This window comes from Vipera berus, assembly GCF_964194415.1.
Source record: "Vipera berus genome assembly, chromosome: 4".
Lineage (NCBI taxonomy): Eukaryota > Metazoa > Chordata > Lepidosauria > Squamata > Viperidae > Vipera > Vipera berus.
The window spans coordinates 9,102,753-9,120,421 of record NC_138206.1 but is presented as its reverse complement, the minus strand read 5'-3'; the positions used below and the strand labels follow the sequence as shown (position 1 = coordinate 9,120,421).

At 41.9% G+C, this 17,669-nt stretch overlaps 1 protein-coding gene across 1 annotated transcript in view; it reads left to right on the top strand.

Annotated features, from left to right (window-relative positions):
- Window positions 1–17,669, top strand: part of SYTL2 (synaptotagmin like 2) — a gene marked incomplete at its 5' end in the record, with an annotated part of 49,408 nt that overhangs the window by 28,194 nt on the left and 3,545 nt on the right. The window contains 7 exons of the mRNA XM_081327701.1: window positions 1,458–1,511; window positions 2,904–2,939; window positions 6,950–7,044; window positions 10,386–10,505; window positions 12,202–12,371; window positions 13,401–13,503; window positions 16,270–16,440. Coding sequence (XP_081183827.1) covers window positions 1,458–1,511; window positions 2,904–2,939; window positions 6,950–7,044; window positions 10,386–10,505; window positions 12,202–12,371; window positions 13,401–13,503; window positions 16,270–16,440 — 749 coding nt within the window. The remainder of the gene's footprint in view (window positions 1–1,457; window positions 1,512–2,903; window positions 2,940–6,949; window positions 7,045–10,385; window positions 10,506–12,201; window positions 12,372–13,400; window positions 13,504–16,269; window positions 16,441–17,669) is intronic.

Genomic DNA, 17,669 nt, shown 5'->3' with positions numbered 1-17,669 from the left:
TTTGGAAGGAGTAAATACCTTGAAAAGTTTTCATCAAGCAAATATATCTACAAAGCTAATCACTAGAGGAGGGATTAAAAAAAGTTGTGTAGAGTTATTTGTTTACCGGGGTTGTTTCAGAAGATGCCTTGTGAGATGGCTCACACCCTGTCTTGATCAATGCTGCAGCTGCTGGTGGAGCCAAATCCATCGTGTCTCATCCCAGTTTTTATTACAGGCAGTCCTCTCTTAAGAACCACTGGGTTGGGTCAGCAAACCAATGACTGAGTTGCAAGAGAAGTGGCCCCCAACTGCAACGGTGCTTAGGATCTTAACTGAACTTTCCTTTGCTTGACGGACATAGGTCATAAATTCAAGGATGGGTCACTCATAAAATCAATTTTTCATCATCGTTGCAACTGAACGGTCACTGCGTGAGACCTTTGCTAAATGAGGACCAGCTGCACCTGCATTTTATTTCCATTATTTCCATTGTCCCACAGGGTGGATAATGCTGGTAGGATCAGGTGATGATTTGATTAAGTCATTGGCACGCAAATTGGATGAACTGCATCAGTAGAAATGTGCTATCTATAAATTATTTTTGAAATGTACTATACCAGGGGTAGGCAACTTTGGCTCTTGTATGACTTGTGGATTTCAACTCCCAGAACTCCTGAGCCAGCCATGCTGGCTCAGGAATTCTGGGAGTTGAAGTCCACGAGTCGTGAAGGGGCCGAAGTTTCCCCCATGCTGGCTCAGGAATTCTGGGAGTTGAAGTCCACGAGTCATGAAGGGATCGAAGTTTCCCCCATGCTGGCTCAGGAATTCTGGGAGTTGAAGTCCACGAGTCATAAAAGAGCCAAGGTTGCCTACCCCTGTGCTATGCAGATAGTCCTGGACTTAAAACCATCCATTTACTGACGGTTTGAAATTACAACAGCACAGGATAAAGCGACCTGTCACCATTTTTCACACAACCACTGCAACATCCCCGTGGTCACATGATTAACATTCAGACACTTGGCAACTGGCATGTACTTATGATGTCTGCAGTGTTCCTGGGGTCATGTGATCACTTTTTGCGACCTGAGAAGCAAACTCAGTGAGGGACCCAGATTTATTTAACAACCATGTTAGTAACTTAACAGTTACATGACTCACTTAACATCTATTGAAAGGTCGTAAAGTGGGGCAAAATTCACTTAAACACTGTCTCGCTTAGCAACAAAAATTTTGGGCTCAATTGTGGTTGTAAGTTGAGGACTGTCTGCATATAAATTGTACTAAAAATGTTGATAGATATCGTTCTCTTCCTGTGGTACAGTACATGTGGTTTGTAAAGAAGGCTTTTTCAGAACTTGACTTTACTCCAAATTTCATTTTGCTTCTCTCCGATCTCTAGAGGCTTCAACCTCTAAGGATATCCTGAACAACTGAATTATCTAATTGTGTCACCATTTTTTCCTCTTGCACAGATAAAGAAAAATTAAACCTTGCCAGGGAAGACTTAGTGCTTAGTGCTGAAGATGGTAATTATTTTATATGTAGTTGCATGAATTTAATATTCTACTTTAATGAAATGTATGCCTTAAGTATTTTGTGTCTTCGGTGACAGTTAATAGCTGGGCTTTAAAATCTGCCATGTATAAAGATGACTCTCTCAGAAATATAATTGTAGTCCAGCCTACGTTGCTCAGGTTTGAGCCCACAGCCTTCAGCAGAACTCAGGGTGTGCATAAAATGTGTGCCAAATCTTACATAAACTATGACATGCCGTCATAATTGAAATGAAAATGGGCAGAACATTCCTAACTTCCTAGAATATTTGACCATGATTAATTGACCTGTCAGTGATTGATTGCTTTGGAAAAATGGATGGATAACCACAATCAACCAATAGGGAGGCACCACATAAATATGACTCACAGAATAGCCCAAAGCACATATTCCAGTAGTGAGAAGTTAGAATAGAATAGAATAGAATAGAATAGAATAGAATAGAATAGAATAGAATAGAATAGAATACGGAATAAGAATAGAATAGAATAGAATACGGAATAAGAATAGAATAGAATAGAATAGAATAGAATAGAATAGAATAGAATAGAATAGAATAGAATAGAATAGAATAGAATAGAATACGGAATAAGAATAGAATAGAATAGAATAGAATAGAATAGAATAGAATAGAATAGAATAGAATAGAATAGAATAGAATAGAGAATACGGAATAAGAATAGAATAGAATAGAATAGAATAGAATAGAATAGAATAGAATAGAATACGGAATAAGAATAGAATAGAATAGAATAGAATAGAATAGAATATGGAATAAGAATAGAATAGAATAGAATAGAATATGGAATAAAAATAGAATAGAATAGAATACAGAATAAGAATAGAATAGAATAGAATAGAATAGAATAGAATATGGAATAAGAATAGAATAGAATAGAATAGAATATGGAATAAGAATAGAATAGAATAGAATAGAAAATAGAATAGAAAACGGAATAAGAATAGAATAGAATAGAACAACAGGATAGAGAATAGAATGGAATGGAAGTTCAGAGAAAGAAAAACCCAAGAAATTCCATTGGGTTTTTTTGGGGAGGGTGGGGAAAGCACCTTAGGGACAATCATGGCCTGGATGATTGAGAATCCCCATAGTCAACTGGTTTTGGTGTTTTTCATAAAACAAACTTTTCTGAGGACTGAGAATTTCCATAGACGTTCAGGATTCATTGTCCTCAGTAACCGGCCCATTCTGAAGTTTTCCAGTCTATTTTCAAAACCTGTCCAAATTACTATCCATCGCTAGATCAATAGATCCTGTGGTTAATTGCAGCACCGTTGTAATTAGAGCCTTCTTGTTAAGTATAACACTATGTTATTTGCGGCTCCAATTTTTTTTTGATCAGAACACCCAATTGAGCTCAGTGTCAACCCGGCAGGAAGTGAGTAATAAGACTCTTCCTGAAATATATATAACATTTCGTGACTTTTCGCTATTTTATGTTACACTACTGACTAACCACTAATACATTTGGAGGCTGTTCTCGTTCTGCTAATAGTTTGCATCGTATAAAATAAGAACTAATTTTGCGTTGAGGGGAGCTCTCCTGTGTTTAAAGCAAGGCATGATTGCATTTGCCACCTGAAGGCAACGCCCAGCTAACGAAAAGGAACCAAACGGTAGAAAACATGAGGATGAGCTAGTCATGCAGAGGAAAGCGGTAATCTGATCACGAAGGATTTAGCGCTCAGTTGCAAAATGGTCCTGTGATTTGGGAGGGGAAAGAAATTGATATAGCCTTGATCCCAGAGCAGGATCATTTTATTTATTTATTTATTTATTAATGGGACTTATATCCCGCCCTATCTCCCGAAGGACTCAGGGCGGCTAACAACAATAACATATAATAAGTACAGAAATTAAGATAAAATTAAAATTAAAGTCCTCTGTGCAATAAATTAAAATTAAAAATTAAAAATAAATTAAAAATTGTAAACATAATTAAAATGCCTGTCAGTCCAGGTCAGCCAGGTGGAAAAGGAGTGTTTTGAGGCCGCGGCGAAAGGATTGGAGATCTTGGGTCATCCGAAGCTCAGGGGGGAGCTGATTCCATAGGACTAGCGCTCCCACAGAGAAGGCCCTTCCCCTGGGGTTTGCCAGCCGACATTGTCTAGCTGACGGTACCCTGAGGACGGAAAATTTTGAATAATTCTACCACCGCTGAGCTTTGTTGTTGTTTTTTTCTTCGTCCCACTCTTCACCTGCTAGAAGGGATGATGAATGTTCAGTTTAAGAAAAAAAGGTGAAGAAAAAAAAAACCACCTTTCCCCTTTCTTCCCTAGTTTGTGTTATGGGAAGGAATCTATAAAATTATGAGTAAGGATTGTACTGAGCAATTCTGTTTCGCTCCTTTTGGCTACTTCAAGCATCAGAACGTAGAACCTAGAACCTAGCTGGAAGGGACCTCGGAGGTCTTCTAGTCCAACCCCCTTTTCAAGCAGATGACCCTATGCCGGGGGGTCTTCAAACCTGGCCCTTTTATGACTTGTAGACTTCAACTCCCAGAATTCCTCAGCCAGGCACGCTGGCTGAGGAGTTCTGGGAGTTGAAGTCCACAAGTCATGAAGGGGCCTTAGTTCCTTCATGCTCGCTGAGGAATTCTGGGAGTTGAAGTCCGCAAGTCATAAAAGGGCCAAGTTTGAAGACCCCTGCCCTATACCATACTAGACAAATGATTGTCTAGTCTCTTCTTAAAAGCCTCCAGCAATGGGGCACCCATAGCTTCTGGAGGCAAGGCGTGAGATGCAGTTGAGTGTAATGTATTGACAATCCACCACGATCAATTTCCAAGAAGGGGTACTTATATACAGGTCGTCCTGGATTCACAACCATTTGTTTAGTGACTGTTCGAGATTTCAGTGGCACTGAAAGATGTTAATGACAACTGGTCCTTGCCCTTATGATCGTCATAGCATCTCCAAACTCAGTGTGATCAAAATTTGGGTTCTTGGCAGCTGTCACGTATTTATAATAGTTCCAGCGTCCGAGGATCACGTGACTACCGCCTTTCCAGCTAGCTTCCAAACAAATAAATGGGAAAGACAGATTTGCTTCACAAGTCCAAGATTCAATGAACCACTGCAGTGATTCACTTAATAACTGTGACAAAAAAGGTCATAAAAGCGGACGTGACTCATTTAGCAACCTCCTTGCCTAGCAACCAAAATTCTGGTCCTAGTTGTGGTTATTAGACATTCACCTGTCTGAGATGGTATAGGTTCTCCGGCTTGAGCAGGGGGCTGGACTAGAAGATCTCCAAGGTCCCTTCCAGCTTCTGTTCCGTTCCGTTCCATTCCTTTCTGTTCCATTCCATTCCATTCCATATTCTATTCTATTCTATTCTATTCTATTCTATTCTATTCTATTCTATTCTATTCTATTCTATTCTATTCTATTCTATTCTATTCTATTCTATTCTATTCCATTCCATTCCATTCCATTCCATTCCATTCCATTCCATTCCATATTTGCTATTCTATTCTATTCTATTCTATTCTATTCTATTCTATTCTATTCTATTCTATTCTATTCTATTCTATTCTATTCTATTCTATTCTATTCTATTCCATTCCATTCCATTCCATTCCATTCCATATTTGCTATTCTATTCTATTCTATTCTATTCTATTCTATTCTATTCTATTCTATTCTATTCTATTCTATTCTATTCTATTCTATTCTATTCTATTCTATTCCATTCCATTCCATTCCATTCCATTCCATTCCATTCCATTCCATTCCATTCCATTCTTTTCTATTCTTTTCATTGAGGATCACTTGTACCTGGGATGCGTTTACATTTAAAACTGATCTTCGATATATCATGAAGGCTAGCATCCCATTTTCCTGATATTTTGAAGCAGGAAATATTCCTACAAAAGACAACGCAGTTTTAAAAAATAATAAATGTCTGAAAACCCTAGGCTTAATCTTCCTCTGTACCTCCGTTTCATGATCATCCTCCACCTCAATTTTCTGGTAAAATTTGTAAGTTTAGCCCATTGCCTCCAAAAACTTATCCGCTCCTGATTTAGGAAGTTTGTTGAACTTGGACGAGAGAGAGAGTAAAATTCAGATCATTCCTTCATAATATACAATTGGATGCAGGCTTTTTTCCCCCACACACAGAGGGCTATTGTTAACTGTTTAATAAATGGATTAATTGAATTAACCAATTGGTAAATGTATTTATAAACTGGGCTTGTCATGAATTCTTGATTTCATATAAAATGTAAGTTTGGTATAAATTATCTTTAAGCACCAACTCAGGTAGCTTTGCTTGTATCTCGTGGGAGAATTCTTGTGGGCCTATATTGTTGCAGGCGTAGGAATGAAGTCCCAAAGATGGTTTTCCATGAGACAACTGGACTTCCTTGTTTTTCCTTTGGGAGACGTTTCGCTTCTCATCCAAGAAGCTTCTTCAGCTCTGACTGGATGGTGGGGAATGGGAGGATTTATACTCCTTGCAGACAGCTGGTCATTTGCCTTCTTTTAGAGCAGACATGTCAAACACAAGGCCCGGGGGCCGGATCCGGCCCGCGAAATGGTTTCATGCAGCCCACGAAGCCATCCTGGAAAAAGTGAGGGAACGGCCCCCACTGCCTCGGCCCTGGCCCAGAGACCCTCCTTCTGCCAGAGACCCTCAGATCTGTCCCACTCCTGCCCAGGCCCCCATAGGTACCCTTGATGCAAACGATGTAGAGCTGGCCACGCCCACCCAGTAGGCCATACGCACTCTAGCCACGCCCACCCAGTAGGCCACGCCCACCTGGCCCCCTGAGGGCAACCACAATGCTGATGCGGCCCTCAGTGAAATTGAGTTTGACACCCCTGTTTTAGAGAGTCGTTGAGGCCACCTGGAGGTTTATCTAAGAAGGCTCCACACCCATTTGCATCACTCCGGTTACCCTGAGGACACAGGATAAACTTCCAAGTGGCCTCAACGACTCTCTAAAAGAATGCAAACGAGTATAAATCCTTCCATTCCCCACCATCCAGTCAGAGCCTAAGAAGCTTCTTGGATGAGAAGCGAAACATCTTGAAAGGAGAAAGAAGAAAGTGCCATGGCCTTACGGACAAGCATCTTTGGGACAACTATGACCTGGATGACTGAGAATCTCCATAGACATGGAGGAATGGTAAAAATTCTTTCTTTTAGAGGAGATTCGAAAATTCGGAAAGGACTTGCGTAGATCATTAATTATGCCAGATCTTTATGCTTCTTTGCAGCAAACCTTTCTGGTTTTATGAAACGCAATTTGCATGTACACGTTTTTGAAGCATGCTTGTGGATTGTTTTTTTCCCCCCTTCCAAGAACACTTTTATGAGTCAATCTTTTTAGCAAGACATGAATCTAATTAGTTTTCTCAATGTGAATTGCTGCTTTTTAGTTTCCACAGCACCTTCTTTCTCTGACAGTCATTTTTCGCATCCGGAAAAAATTAAGATGATGAGCAAATCGGTGCCAGCATTTCTTCAGGATGAGGCAAGTTTTTAACCTCTGTTTCAAGAAAAACCATAACGATGATTCGCTTTAAGGTTGGGGTGTTTTAGTAAAATGTGCGGCAACTACACTCAGAAAGCAGGGGGGTAAAGAAATGAAGCTTGCAGATTTCCTATTATTGCCAACAGTCTGAATATTGTAAGAAAGAAGGTAGTTAAAAGGTAATCTTTTTTCTTAGTAGTTCATAAATAACACTTTATGCATCTGGACTGGTTAAACAACTGCTTTCAAACATTGAAACAGTCATCTGATCGTTTCATAGCCCACATTTTCTTTTCTCTAAAGGGGTGGCAATGCAGGGTGGTTGTTTTTTTTGGGGGGGGGGGGTCAGGACAAACTAAAATTGTAATTTGTACTGTAAAAATGTCTATTTGACTGCATAGCAAAGCAGTCCTCTGTTTGCTTTTTATCCAGTTATGGCATTGAGCAAATTGTCATCCCATTATATCATTCACCCAATTATTTCTTCAATTATTTATTTAGTTACTAGGTTTATATGAGGTTCCAGACACAACGGACTTTGAGGGGCTTTCAGGCATATACATAGAATGAAGGCTACTGCTAAGCTTGTAAGCCGCCCTGAGTCTTCGGAGAAGGGGGGGATATAAATGGAATTTAAAAATAAAATAAAATAATAATACGATTACATTGATATGCGATCGTATCAACATTTAGGTTTTGCAGCATTGAAAGAGAGCCCACGCTAACAAGGAGGGAATAAAACAGTCTCTCTTAAAAAGCCCCAAATTTATTGCCATAAACTGGTTGGCAAATGCCAATGGCTACGATTTCAAGAAGGCACTAAGACAGACCTCAGGCGAGCCACATTATATAGATGAAATCCAACTATATTAATTCCTAGATATAGGTAGTCCTTGCCTTACTAGCATTCATGTAATGACCGTTCAAAATTACAACAGCACTCAAAAAAGTGACTTGCAATCGTTCCTGATCCCCACAATTATGCGGTCAAACTTCGGGTGCTTGGCAACCGTCATGTATTTATGATGGAGTATCCTGGAGTTTCTGATCGCCATTTGCCAACTTCCCAACTGACTTCTGACAAGCAAGATTTGCTTAATGACAACATAATATGCAGTGATTCACTTAACAATCCTGGCAAAAAAAAGGGTCGGAAAATTGGGCGTGGCTCATTTAACAACCCCCTCCCCCCCCTGCTAGCAGCCAAAATTCTGTTCTCAATTGTGGTTCAAAGTTGAGGACAACCTTTAACGTGGACTATAAAAGCAAGACTTTTCAATCTCTGGAATTAGACATTATTTTCTTTCCTCATAGGATCAGGTTTGACAAAACCTGAGGATTGCAACACTGGACAGTTGTGGACAGATGGCTTTTAGGCCCAGAATGAAATCAGATAATAATAATAATAATAATAATAATAATAATAATAATAATAATAATAATAATAATAATAATAATAATAATAATAATAAAAATAATAATAATAATAAAAAAATACACCAAATCCCTTATTGCAGGGCTTTTCAACCAGCGGTATGGGTACCACCTGTGGTACATTGGCACCTGGCAAGTGGTACGCGACCATCCTAGAAAAGTGGTAGCGGGGGAGGGGAATGAGCTGAACCGATGGCAGCACCGCACAAGCCTGAGCAAGAGACAGCTGGAGCTGCAGGGCTGTCAGGGCTCAGTGGAAGCACCAGGATCAGCACCAGGCTCCAGCTGGAGCTCAGCACTGATCCGGGTGCTTCAGAGCCCAGAAGAAGCGCCGATCAGCTGGAATGTTGCAGCATCTCCAGGGTCTTGTAATTTACATTCAGATGCTTGGCAACTGATTCATATTTATGACGGTCACAGTGTGTCCCAGGGTCATGTGAAGTGACCAAAACCTGCTGCAATCACCCAGCAGACGGGGGAAATAAAAACCAACCACCCCACCCCACTCCCGCTGCCAATCCTCAACAGAAATGCTCACAACAATGAAAACCTCGGACAGGAGGAAGAGTGCTGCCAGGCGGGCAGGCAGGTGCTCGGCTGTGGTGTGAGGGGCACTAGTTTTTGACACCTTGCTAGGCGACTGGTGGTACTCGGATGTTGCCATATCCTAAAAGTGGTACAATAGGTGAAAAGGTTGAAAAGCCCTGCCTTATTGTGCAGGCTCTGAGGTGTTGCTTGATTAAAAAAAAGTACAGGAAACCAGAAGGTGCCTTTCAGTTTTATATTTTTATTCAGCTGAACAAAGACGGGCTCCTCTAAAAGAGAGAAGCCCCGAATGACAAGAAATCCTTTTATTTATTCTGTCTGATTGCATAAGCAATCCACCCAGCAAAGCTGACACACATACGATGAAGATTTCACCCAGTAAGGCTGGCACGCTGTAGATAAGAAGGGAAAAAGCAGAAGTAGCTAAAAATGTTCCCTTTTGGGTGTTTCCCTAAAGACATCGTACGTTCCCGGGTGGGTTAGGACATTGGGTGTTTTCCTTGCTGTCCTTTCATCCATGACTCTGCAAGTGCCCAAAGACAGCGGGGCCATCTCCACATATTCACAAGTGATACTTCCTATGCTGTCCCCTAATTCCGGGTCAACACCTTTGTCTTACATCTATGCCACTAGCTAGTGAAATAGGGCAGCTGACCTCCTTTCCTTTAAAATCGATCCAAGTCGGTTTGAAGAGGGGATGTTGTCTTCTTTTGAATGCACTACCCCAGTAGTGGCGAACCTATGGCACATGTGCTGGAGGCAGCACTCAGAGCCCTCTCTGTGGCCACGTGCACCATTGCCCCAGCCCTGCCTCCCCCGTGGCCCCCTTTTCACCAGCAGCCCCCCCAGAGGACAGTTGCCTCTGGGTGTGGCCCGCACGGAGCAGCGCAGCCAAGCACATGGCAGCCGGGCAGCAGGGACAAGACTCCGCCCTCGTGCCCCGTCACGCGCAGATGATGCTGCGGGGCGCAGGCAGAGGGCATAGCCACCATGGCACTGCAGGGCCGCCTGGGCAATCTGCTGCGGTGGGCCATGGAGGCGGTGGGTGGCCCTGCGGGTGGGGACGGGTTGGCGGGGCGGGCAAGCCGGGGGGGTGGAGCGGGGGCAGGGCGGAGCGGGTTTTGGGCACCCAGTCTCTAAAAGGTTTGCCATCACTGCACTAGCCAATTCCTTCCTGTTGTTTTCATTAAGTGCTGTTTAAATTGTTGCACGCCAATTACGCATGCCACCTTAACCTGCGATAGCTAGATCCCAGAATCGAGAATCTTGGCAGAGGCTGTTTGTCATCCTTGTGCCGCTTTTCAAACATCTGTGCAGACTTTTCTCTCTCTCTCTCTCTCCCTTTGTGTGATGTCTTGTAGAGCGATGACAGAGAGACAGATACAGCATCAGAGAGCAGTTACCTACACAGGAGAATCACAAAGAGCCCGAGTTCGTTAACCAATCTTAGCGGCTCTTCTGGCTTGGCATCGCTGTCTTCTGTATGTAAACCAAAGCTCTGGTTAATCATGCTGCTTTTGCTAATATTCTTCTCTCGCCTCTTCCTGAGTAATGTTTGGTATCTTTACAAATGATCTTAATTAGTTATTACAGGTAGTCCTCGGCTTGCAACGGTTTGTTTCGTGACCGTTTGAAGTGACTTGTCACCATTTTTCATACGATCCTTGCAGCATCCCCAGGATCAAAATTCAGACCCTTGGCATCTGACTCATGTTTATGACGGCGTGGTCGGCTTTTGTGACCTTCTGACAAGCAAAGTCAATGAGAAAGCCAGATTGACTTAATTGCGTTCCTAGCTTGCCAGCTGCAGTGATTCCCTTAAAAAGTGTGGCAAGAACGCTCTTAAAACGGGGCAAAAATTTATTCAGCGAATGTCTTGCTCAGCCACAAAAAAATTGGGGCTCCGTTGCAGTCGTAAGTCGAGGACTACCTGTACATCTTTGGGTTTGAAAACATCTCATCTTGGGATAGCATCTGGCCAACTTTTTTGAAAACATCTCATCTTGGGATAGCATCTGGCCAACTTTTTTTGAGATGGAAAATTAAGGAAAGTTCCTGGTTGGTGGACAACACAAAGGCCCAGGAAGAAAGTTCAAACAACATCTCGGGAGCAGCAAAAGTTGCTTCTGTAATGTTGTGAAGAAAATTGTATGGCGATGTCCAAGATTTTACAGTATGTCCAGAACCTCAGCTTGGTTAGAGAGTATCTCTTTTTTGGTTCCTTTTCAAAATCTTGTCTTTTCTCATCAGTTTTTCAATTTTATTTCTTGAAGGTCCTTTCATTAGGGCCTTCGGAGTTCTTGTTGGCAGCAGTGTTCTTAGGAACTGTGAGACAAACCATAACTAATTTCAGTTCTTGTATGGTTTATTGAAGACAGTGGCCAAAGCCACGGGGGAATTCATTCTGATTTGCTGTGACCGGCCAGAAAACCAAAACGGGAATCTATGTTCAGAATGTCTGAATTTGTGAATTAATATTAACGTCTCTGGTAGCTTTTGCGCCGTGAAGACGTGTAAAAGTTTTTGAATTTTGTATTGATATAGAATACTTTTCCTAGCAAATCTTGATGAAGTTCACCCAGAGGCATGGTTATAAAGTCATTTAATGCGCTGGCATTTTGAAGCCAGAATTTTAAACCATCTTCTCAGCCTTGAATTTGCAGGACAGATTGAACTGACCTTAAATATCTGTAAAAGGGGTCTCATATTGCCTTGGGTCACTGCATTGTTTGGAGAATAAGAGAGTAGAGGATTGTCAGATAAATTCTAGCTTGCGCATAAAACAAACGATGAGTACCAGGACAAAATTTTCACGTCAAAATGTGTTGAGTACCAAATTCAATGAGTTTCAAAGCAGTCGAGTATCAAGGTACCATTGTAGTAGAATTTAAAGACAGGAGCAGATAAATATTTTCTGCTGGGTCCACTGTATAAAATTATTCTTTGCATGAGTTCTCTTGATGATTTTTGCTTACTAAAAAAAATAGCATGCATTATATGGATGTGGATTATACCCCCTTTGAATAACAGCTGTATTCTCAGTTGTTCTTCCCTACTTTTCTGTCGTGTTCAGAAATGGATGTTTTTTTTTCTCCTGAGCTTCAGTGCCTTTGCTGAAGCACCTGGGAACTCACCCTTTTGAAAAGCACTTATTTTCTTCCTTTCGGACCTCTGCAGGTGAGCACCAGTGTGATGAGCATGTATAGTGGAGATTTTGGCAACGTGGACGTGAAGGGGAATCTCCAGTTTGCCATTGACTATGTGGAACAGTTGAAGGAGTTCCATATTTTTATTGCCCAGGGCAAGGATTTGGCAGTTGCAGACGTGAAAAGGCAACGATCAGATCCGTAAGTGGAACTAGGAGAGAGAACCTTGAAACATCCATTTCTTAAGAGAAAGAAAGACCTGTGCTGTATTACTTTCATTATTTGTTTATTTATCTGTACCTCAACCCTTACTACTTTTCTGAAAAAACTCAAGGTGGCGAACATATCCAGCACACCTTCTCTCCTCCCATTCTCTCCACAACAACCCTATGAGGTGGGTTGGACTAAGAGAAAATAAATGGCTCAGAGTTACCCAGCTGGCTTTCATGCCTAAAGTGGGACTAGAACTCACAGTCTCCTGGTGATTGACCCACAGTCGCCCAGCCAGCTTTCATTCCTAAGGCGGGACTAGAACTCACAGTCTCCTGGTGATTGGCGGAAAGTCACCCAGCCACTTTTTCATGCCTAAGGCGAGACTAGAACTCCCAGTCTCCTGGTGATTAAACCAAGTTCACCCAGCCGGCTTTCATGCCTAAGGTGGAACTAGAACTCACAGTCTCCTGGTGATTAGACCAAGTTCACCCAGCCGGCTTTCATGCCTAAGGTGGGACTAGAACTCACAGTCTCCTGGCGATTGGCCCAAAGTCACCCAGCCAGTTTTTCATGCCTAAGGCAATTCTAGAACTCACAGTCTCCTGGCGATTGGCCCAAAGTCACCCAGCTGGCTTTCAGGGCTAAGGCAAAAGAGAATTCAGAGTCTCCTGCTAATCAAATAAATGAATAATAATTAAAATTAATAAATAAATTAAAAAGAAAATAAAAACTCAAAGGACAGACTCAATGGATCATCGGGTCTTTTTCTGCCATCAGTTTCTAAAATTCAGTAAATGTGCAAACCCAACTAGGGCTGGAGAGGAATTTGTAGAGGAAAAACTATTGGTAACAAATATTTCAGTTTTTAGAAGAAGCTTGTAAAGAAAACAGATTTCTTCTTCTTTTTTTCATTTAAAGAGACACTTAAACATAATCTACCAAAGGTTTTTAGGTTGGCTTCACTGGATATCATATTCTGACTCTGTCTTCTCATATTTGGCCACAAAACCTTTTTAGTTATGTGAAGAGTTACCTGCTACCAGAAAAACATAAACTGGGCAAAAGAAAGACCTCTGTGAAGAAGAAGACACTGAATCCAGTCTACAATGAGATATTACGGGTAACTTGCATCTGTCTCCTTGTTTCTGATGAGGGGTTCACCCAGATGAGCATAGATTAACTCCAAGATTAACACCAGACCAACAATCAAGTAAACAATACACCAATCAAAGAACTACCAAACAAGCCAACAGTAAACCAAAGTCCAACCAAAGAACTAAGAACACCCCGGGGCAAGTCACTAGAATATACACTGAGGGCAAACCCCACTCCTAACTACCTTTTTCCCTTGAAAATAAGACCAGCTCTTTTTTTTCCCTCCAAAAGAGGCCCCAGGTCTTATTTTTGGGGGAGTTCCTTACCTCACCTCTGGCACCGACAGCCCCACCTAGCCGGTCCACTTCTTCTGGGGCTGAAGTTCTGCAGCTGCATTCAGGCCTGCATTTTGCAGTTAGGCCTTTCCAGAAGGCCTAAGCAGCCGAGTGCCGAGCTATGGATTCAATCTATAGCTTGATACTCGGCTGCTGAGGTCTTGCAGAACCAAGCTATGGACTGAATCCATAGCTCGGTTCTTGGCTGCACAGGCCTTCTGGAAAACCCTGTGACTGAGAAATGCAAACCTGGCTGCAGAAGAGGCCTCAGAAAAAGAAGTTGGCCAGGAAGGAGAGGCCTGGCTGCAAGGGAAGTGGGTGTGGGGTGGGTGGGGCTGCTCCACACCCCCACCCCAGCTTGATATTTAGGTGTGTGCCTGACCCCAAAACCAGGGCTTATTTTTGGGGTAGGGCTTATATTAGGCCCACCCCAAAATTAAGCTAGGGCTTATTGTTGGTGTAGGCCTTACTTTCGGGGAAACACAGTAGCACTGAAGATGTTACCTAGTTTGGGTAACGAAACATCTGCAAGAAAACAACCAAGCAAGGTTGTTTTCAGCAACAAGGACCCCTCATTTCAACCCTGAGCTACAAATATTCTCCTTTATTGTTCTTGATGAAATAGGTCTGTCTACACTTCTGTTTGGCTGAAAGATGGGAGATATATAAATGTGATAGATAGACAGACAGACAGACAGACAGACGGTTGGTTGGATGGATAGATAGATAGATAGATAGATAGATAGATAGATAGATAGATAGATAGATAGATAGATAGATAGATAGATAGATAGATAGATAGATAGATAGATAGATAGATGATAGGCAGGCAGGCAGGATGGATGGATGGATGAATGGATGAATGGATGGACGGACAAACACTGGCTATTCTGACAGGTTTTGAGGTGGGGTGTCCAGTGAACCCCTGCCAGTTTTTCCTTCATTGCTGCATATGGTTTTCTCTTCCAAATGCCCATATTATGTTCCTCACTTTATTGCTTCCTGCTTTTAAATCATCTAGCATCGTATGGAGACAGATGGCCTCTACACTATATAAATAAAATATAAGTAAATAAAACTGCCCAAAGTGCAGGAAGCTGAGCAGCTGAGGCAAGCAGTTGATCACAACTCCATTCTCCTTGGAGACAGCTTTTTTCAACTTTAGAAGAATCGTATCTAAGAACCAGTGTAATATATGGCTAGTCTTCGACTTAACAACAGTTTATTGACGGACCAAAGTTATAACAGCACTGGGAAAAGTGACTTATGACCGATTTTCACACTTAACGACCATTGCAGCATCCCCACAGTCACATGATCAAATTTTAGACACTTGGCAGTTGGCTGATATGATAGCTGCGGTGTCTCAGGATCATGTGATCACCATTTGCGACCGTCTGACAAGAAAGATCAAGGGGGAAGCCAGATTCACTTTACAACTGTGTTATTAATTTAACCACTGCAGTGATTGTGGCAGAAAAGGTTAGAAAATGGAGGGGGGAATTCACTTAACGACTATCTCGCTTAAGAATGGAAATGTTGGGCTTAGTTATGGTTGTAAGTTGAGGACTACCTATAGTGGGAGTCAGTAACACACTTGTCATGTAGAACATCTGTGGAGTTTATCAGAATCAGCACCAACTGTGGTGACCTATAATCAGTCAAAACATAGTATCCATCAACCACAAGGACAGTATTTGCAAACGCTCTTGAGTTTTAATTTAAATTTATTTATTTTTATTTCCTTTGTTTTTACCCTGCCATGTTTCCCAAGGACTAATGGAGGTGCTTAAATTAAAATCACAACACAGCAACAGAGTAGTAAATACAATTAATCAAAACTGGCAGAATTCTGGATCAACAATAAAATTAAAACCATGATGAATAGGCATCCAGGGGTAGGAACAGCTGAAATCCTGTGCGGTTTCAGCAGCTTTCATCAGAAAATTGAAATATTGGATGCAATATTGTGAAATGTGGGTCACATGAGTTCATGGGAATTTTTTAAAAAAAAACTCTTGCAAGATTTAGCAATATCTTCAGATTGTGGGCAATTTTATTTATAGAGAGGACACCCAGAGCTTGAAATGATAGAGAACCATAACATTATTCATGGGTTAGAATTATTGGAATCGTTGAATGAAGCTGATTTGAAGATGAAGAGTAGGTCTGCTTAGGAGTAGCCAGTTATAATAACTAAAATAAATGTATTCCAGAACCTCTGGGTTAGACATCATGGTGTTACGGGCTCAGGAAAACAGGGCTCCATTCTCCACGTATGATTTCGCTCTGCAGGGGACCCTAAAAAGGGTCTAAAGTCGCCCCAGTTAGGTGACGAAGAAGGAGGGGATCCCTGTTGATCGAGGATCGATGCAGGGTCATGTCTACAAATCAGAGGCTCTATGGAAAGGAGACTTCATCTTAACTATGTCTCATGTCTGTTTCTTTATGTGCAGTATAAAATAGACAAAGCCGTTTTGGAGAGTCAAAGCTTGAATATCTCAGTTTGGCATCACGATACTTTTGGGCGCAATAGTTTCTTGGGCGAAGTGGAGCTGGATTTGGCAAACTGGGACTGGAATGACAATCAGAACAAACAAATGATCTGGTATCCATTGAAACCAAGGGTAAGTTTTGATCTCCTAAGTGTGTTCTCTGAGCTAAGATGTTAGATTAGATTAGATTTATTGAATTTATATGCCGCCCTTCTCCCTAAGGACTCAGGGCGGCTCACAACAAAAAAATTTAAGAAACATGGAATACAAAATTTAAAAAAGAATTAAACAACAAATGTAATAGATACATGACAATTTAACTCGATAAAAGCCAAATTTAAAAAACATAGTCAGTCCAGACCTGCTTGTTGGAATAACCAAGTCTTCAGGTCATGGCGGAAAGACCAAAGGTCAGGGGCTCTCCGTAGCTCTGGAGGCAGTTCATTCTAGAGGGTCGGTCTGTCCACAGAGAAGGCTCTCCCCCTGGGGGTCGCCAAACGGCATTGCCTGGCCGACGGCACCCTGAGGAGGCCAACTCTGTGGGAGTGAACCAGGCGATGGAAGGTTGATAATGGCAGCAAGTGGTCTCGCAAGTACCCCGGGCCTAAGCCATATAGGGCATTAAAGGTTATTACCAGCACCTTGAATCACACCTTGCCCTTACCTGACATAGCACAATCTTCCCCAATATTACAAGGAATATAAAAATGTCTGCCATAGTGGTGAATATCTGTAGCTCGGGTGTAGGATGAGGGTGAAGATTTGTTCTCTGAGCTTGTGGGTTCGTTTTCCGAACATTGCATTATCAGGCTAGCTAACATCTTCAGCGGAGTTGAGGGGATGTCAGTGTTAGTTTTCAGTAGGTCTTGTGATGGTGAGGTCACGTCACAAGACCAATCACAGAATCCTGACCTGATGGGACCCTCACCTGATGTGACCTCCCCATCACAAGCCTCTCACTGATGACTCACACTTGACCCATCACAAGAGCCTCACTTGACACACCCACACCGGAAGCCCTTATAAACAAAATGCTGATTCTGACATCCCCTCAACTCCACTGAAGATGTTACCTGGCCTGGTAACGAAACGTTCAGAAACCAACACACAAGCTCGGACAACAAACCTCCGCCCTCGCCTAAATCATAACTTACGTCCTGAAGTGCAAAGGTTCTGTGCTTCTGTTGCCTTTTTAAAGCCTATTGCCATTAAAACCTAAAACAAATCCAGTATATATTGGCTTTGTGGTGGAGAGAGTTTTTGTTTTGGAAATTTAAGTTATGTACACGTAAGTCCTTGACTTAAGACCGGTCACATTATGTAGTTGATCGTGAGGGCTTCAGGGATTGATTGTACTCATT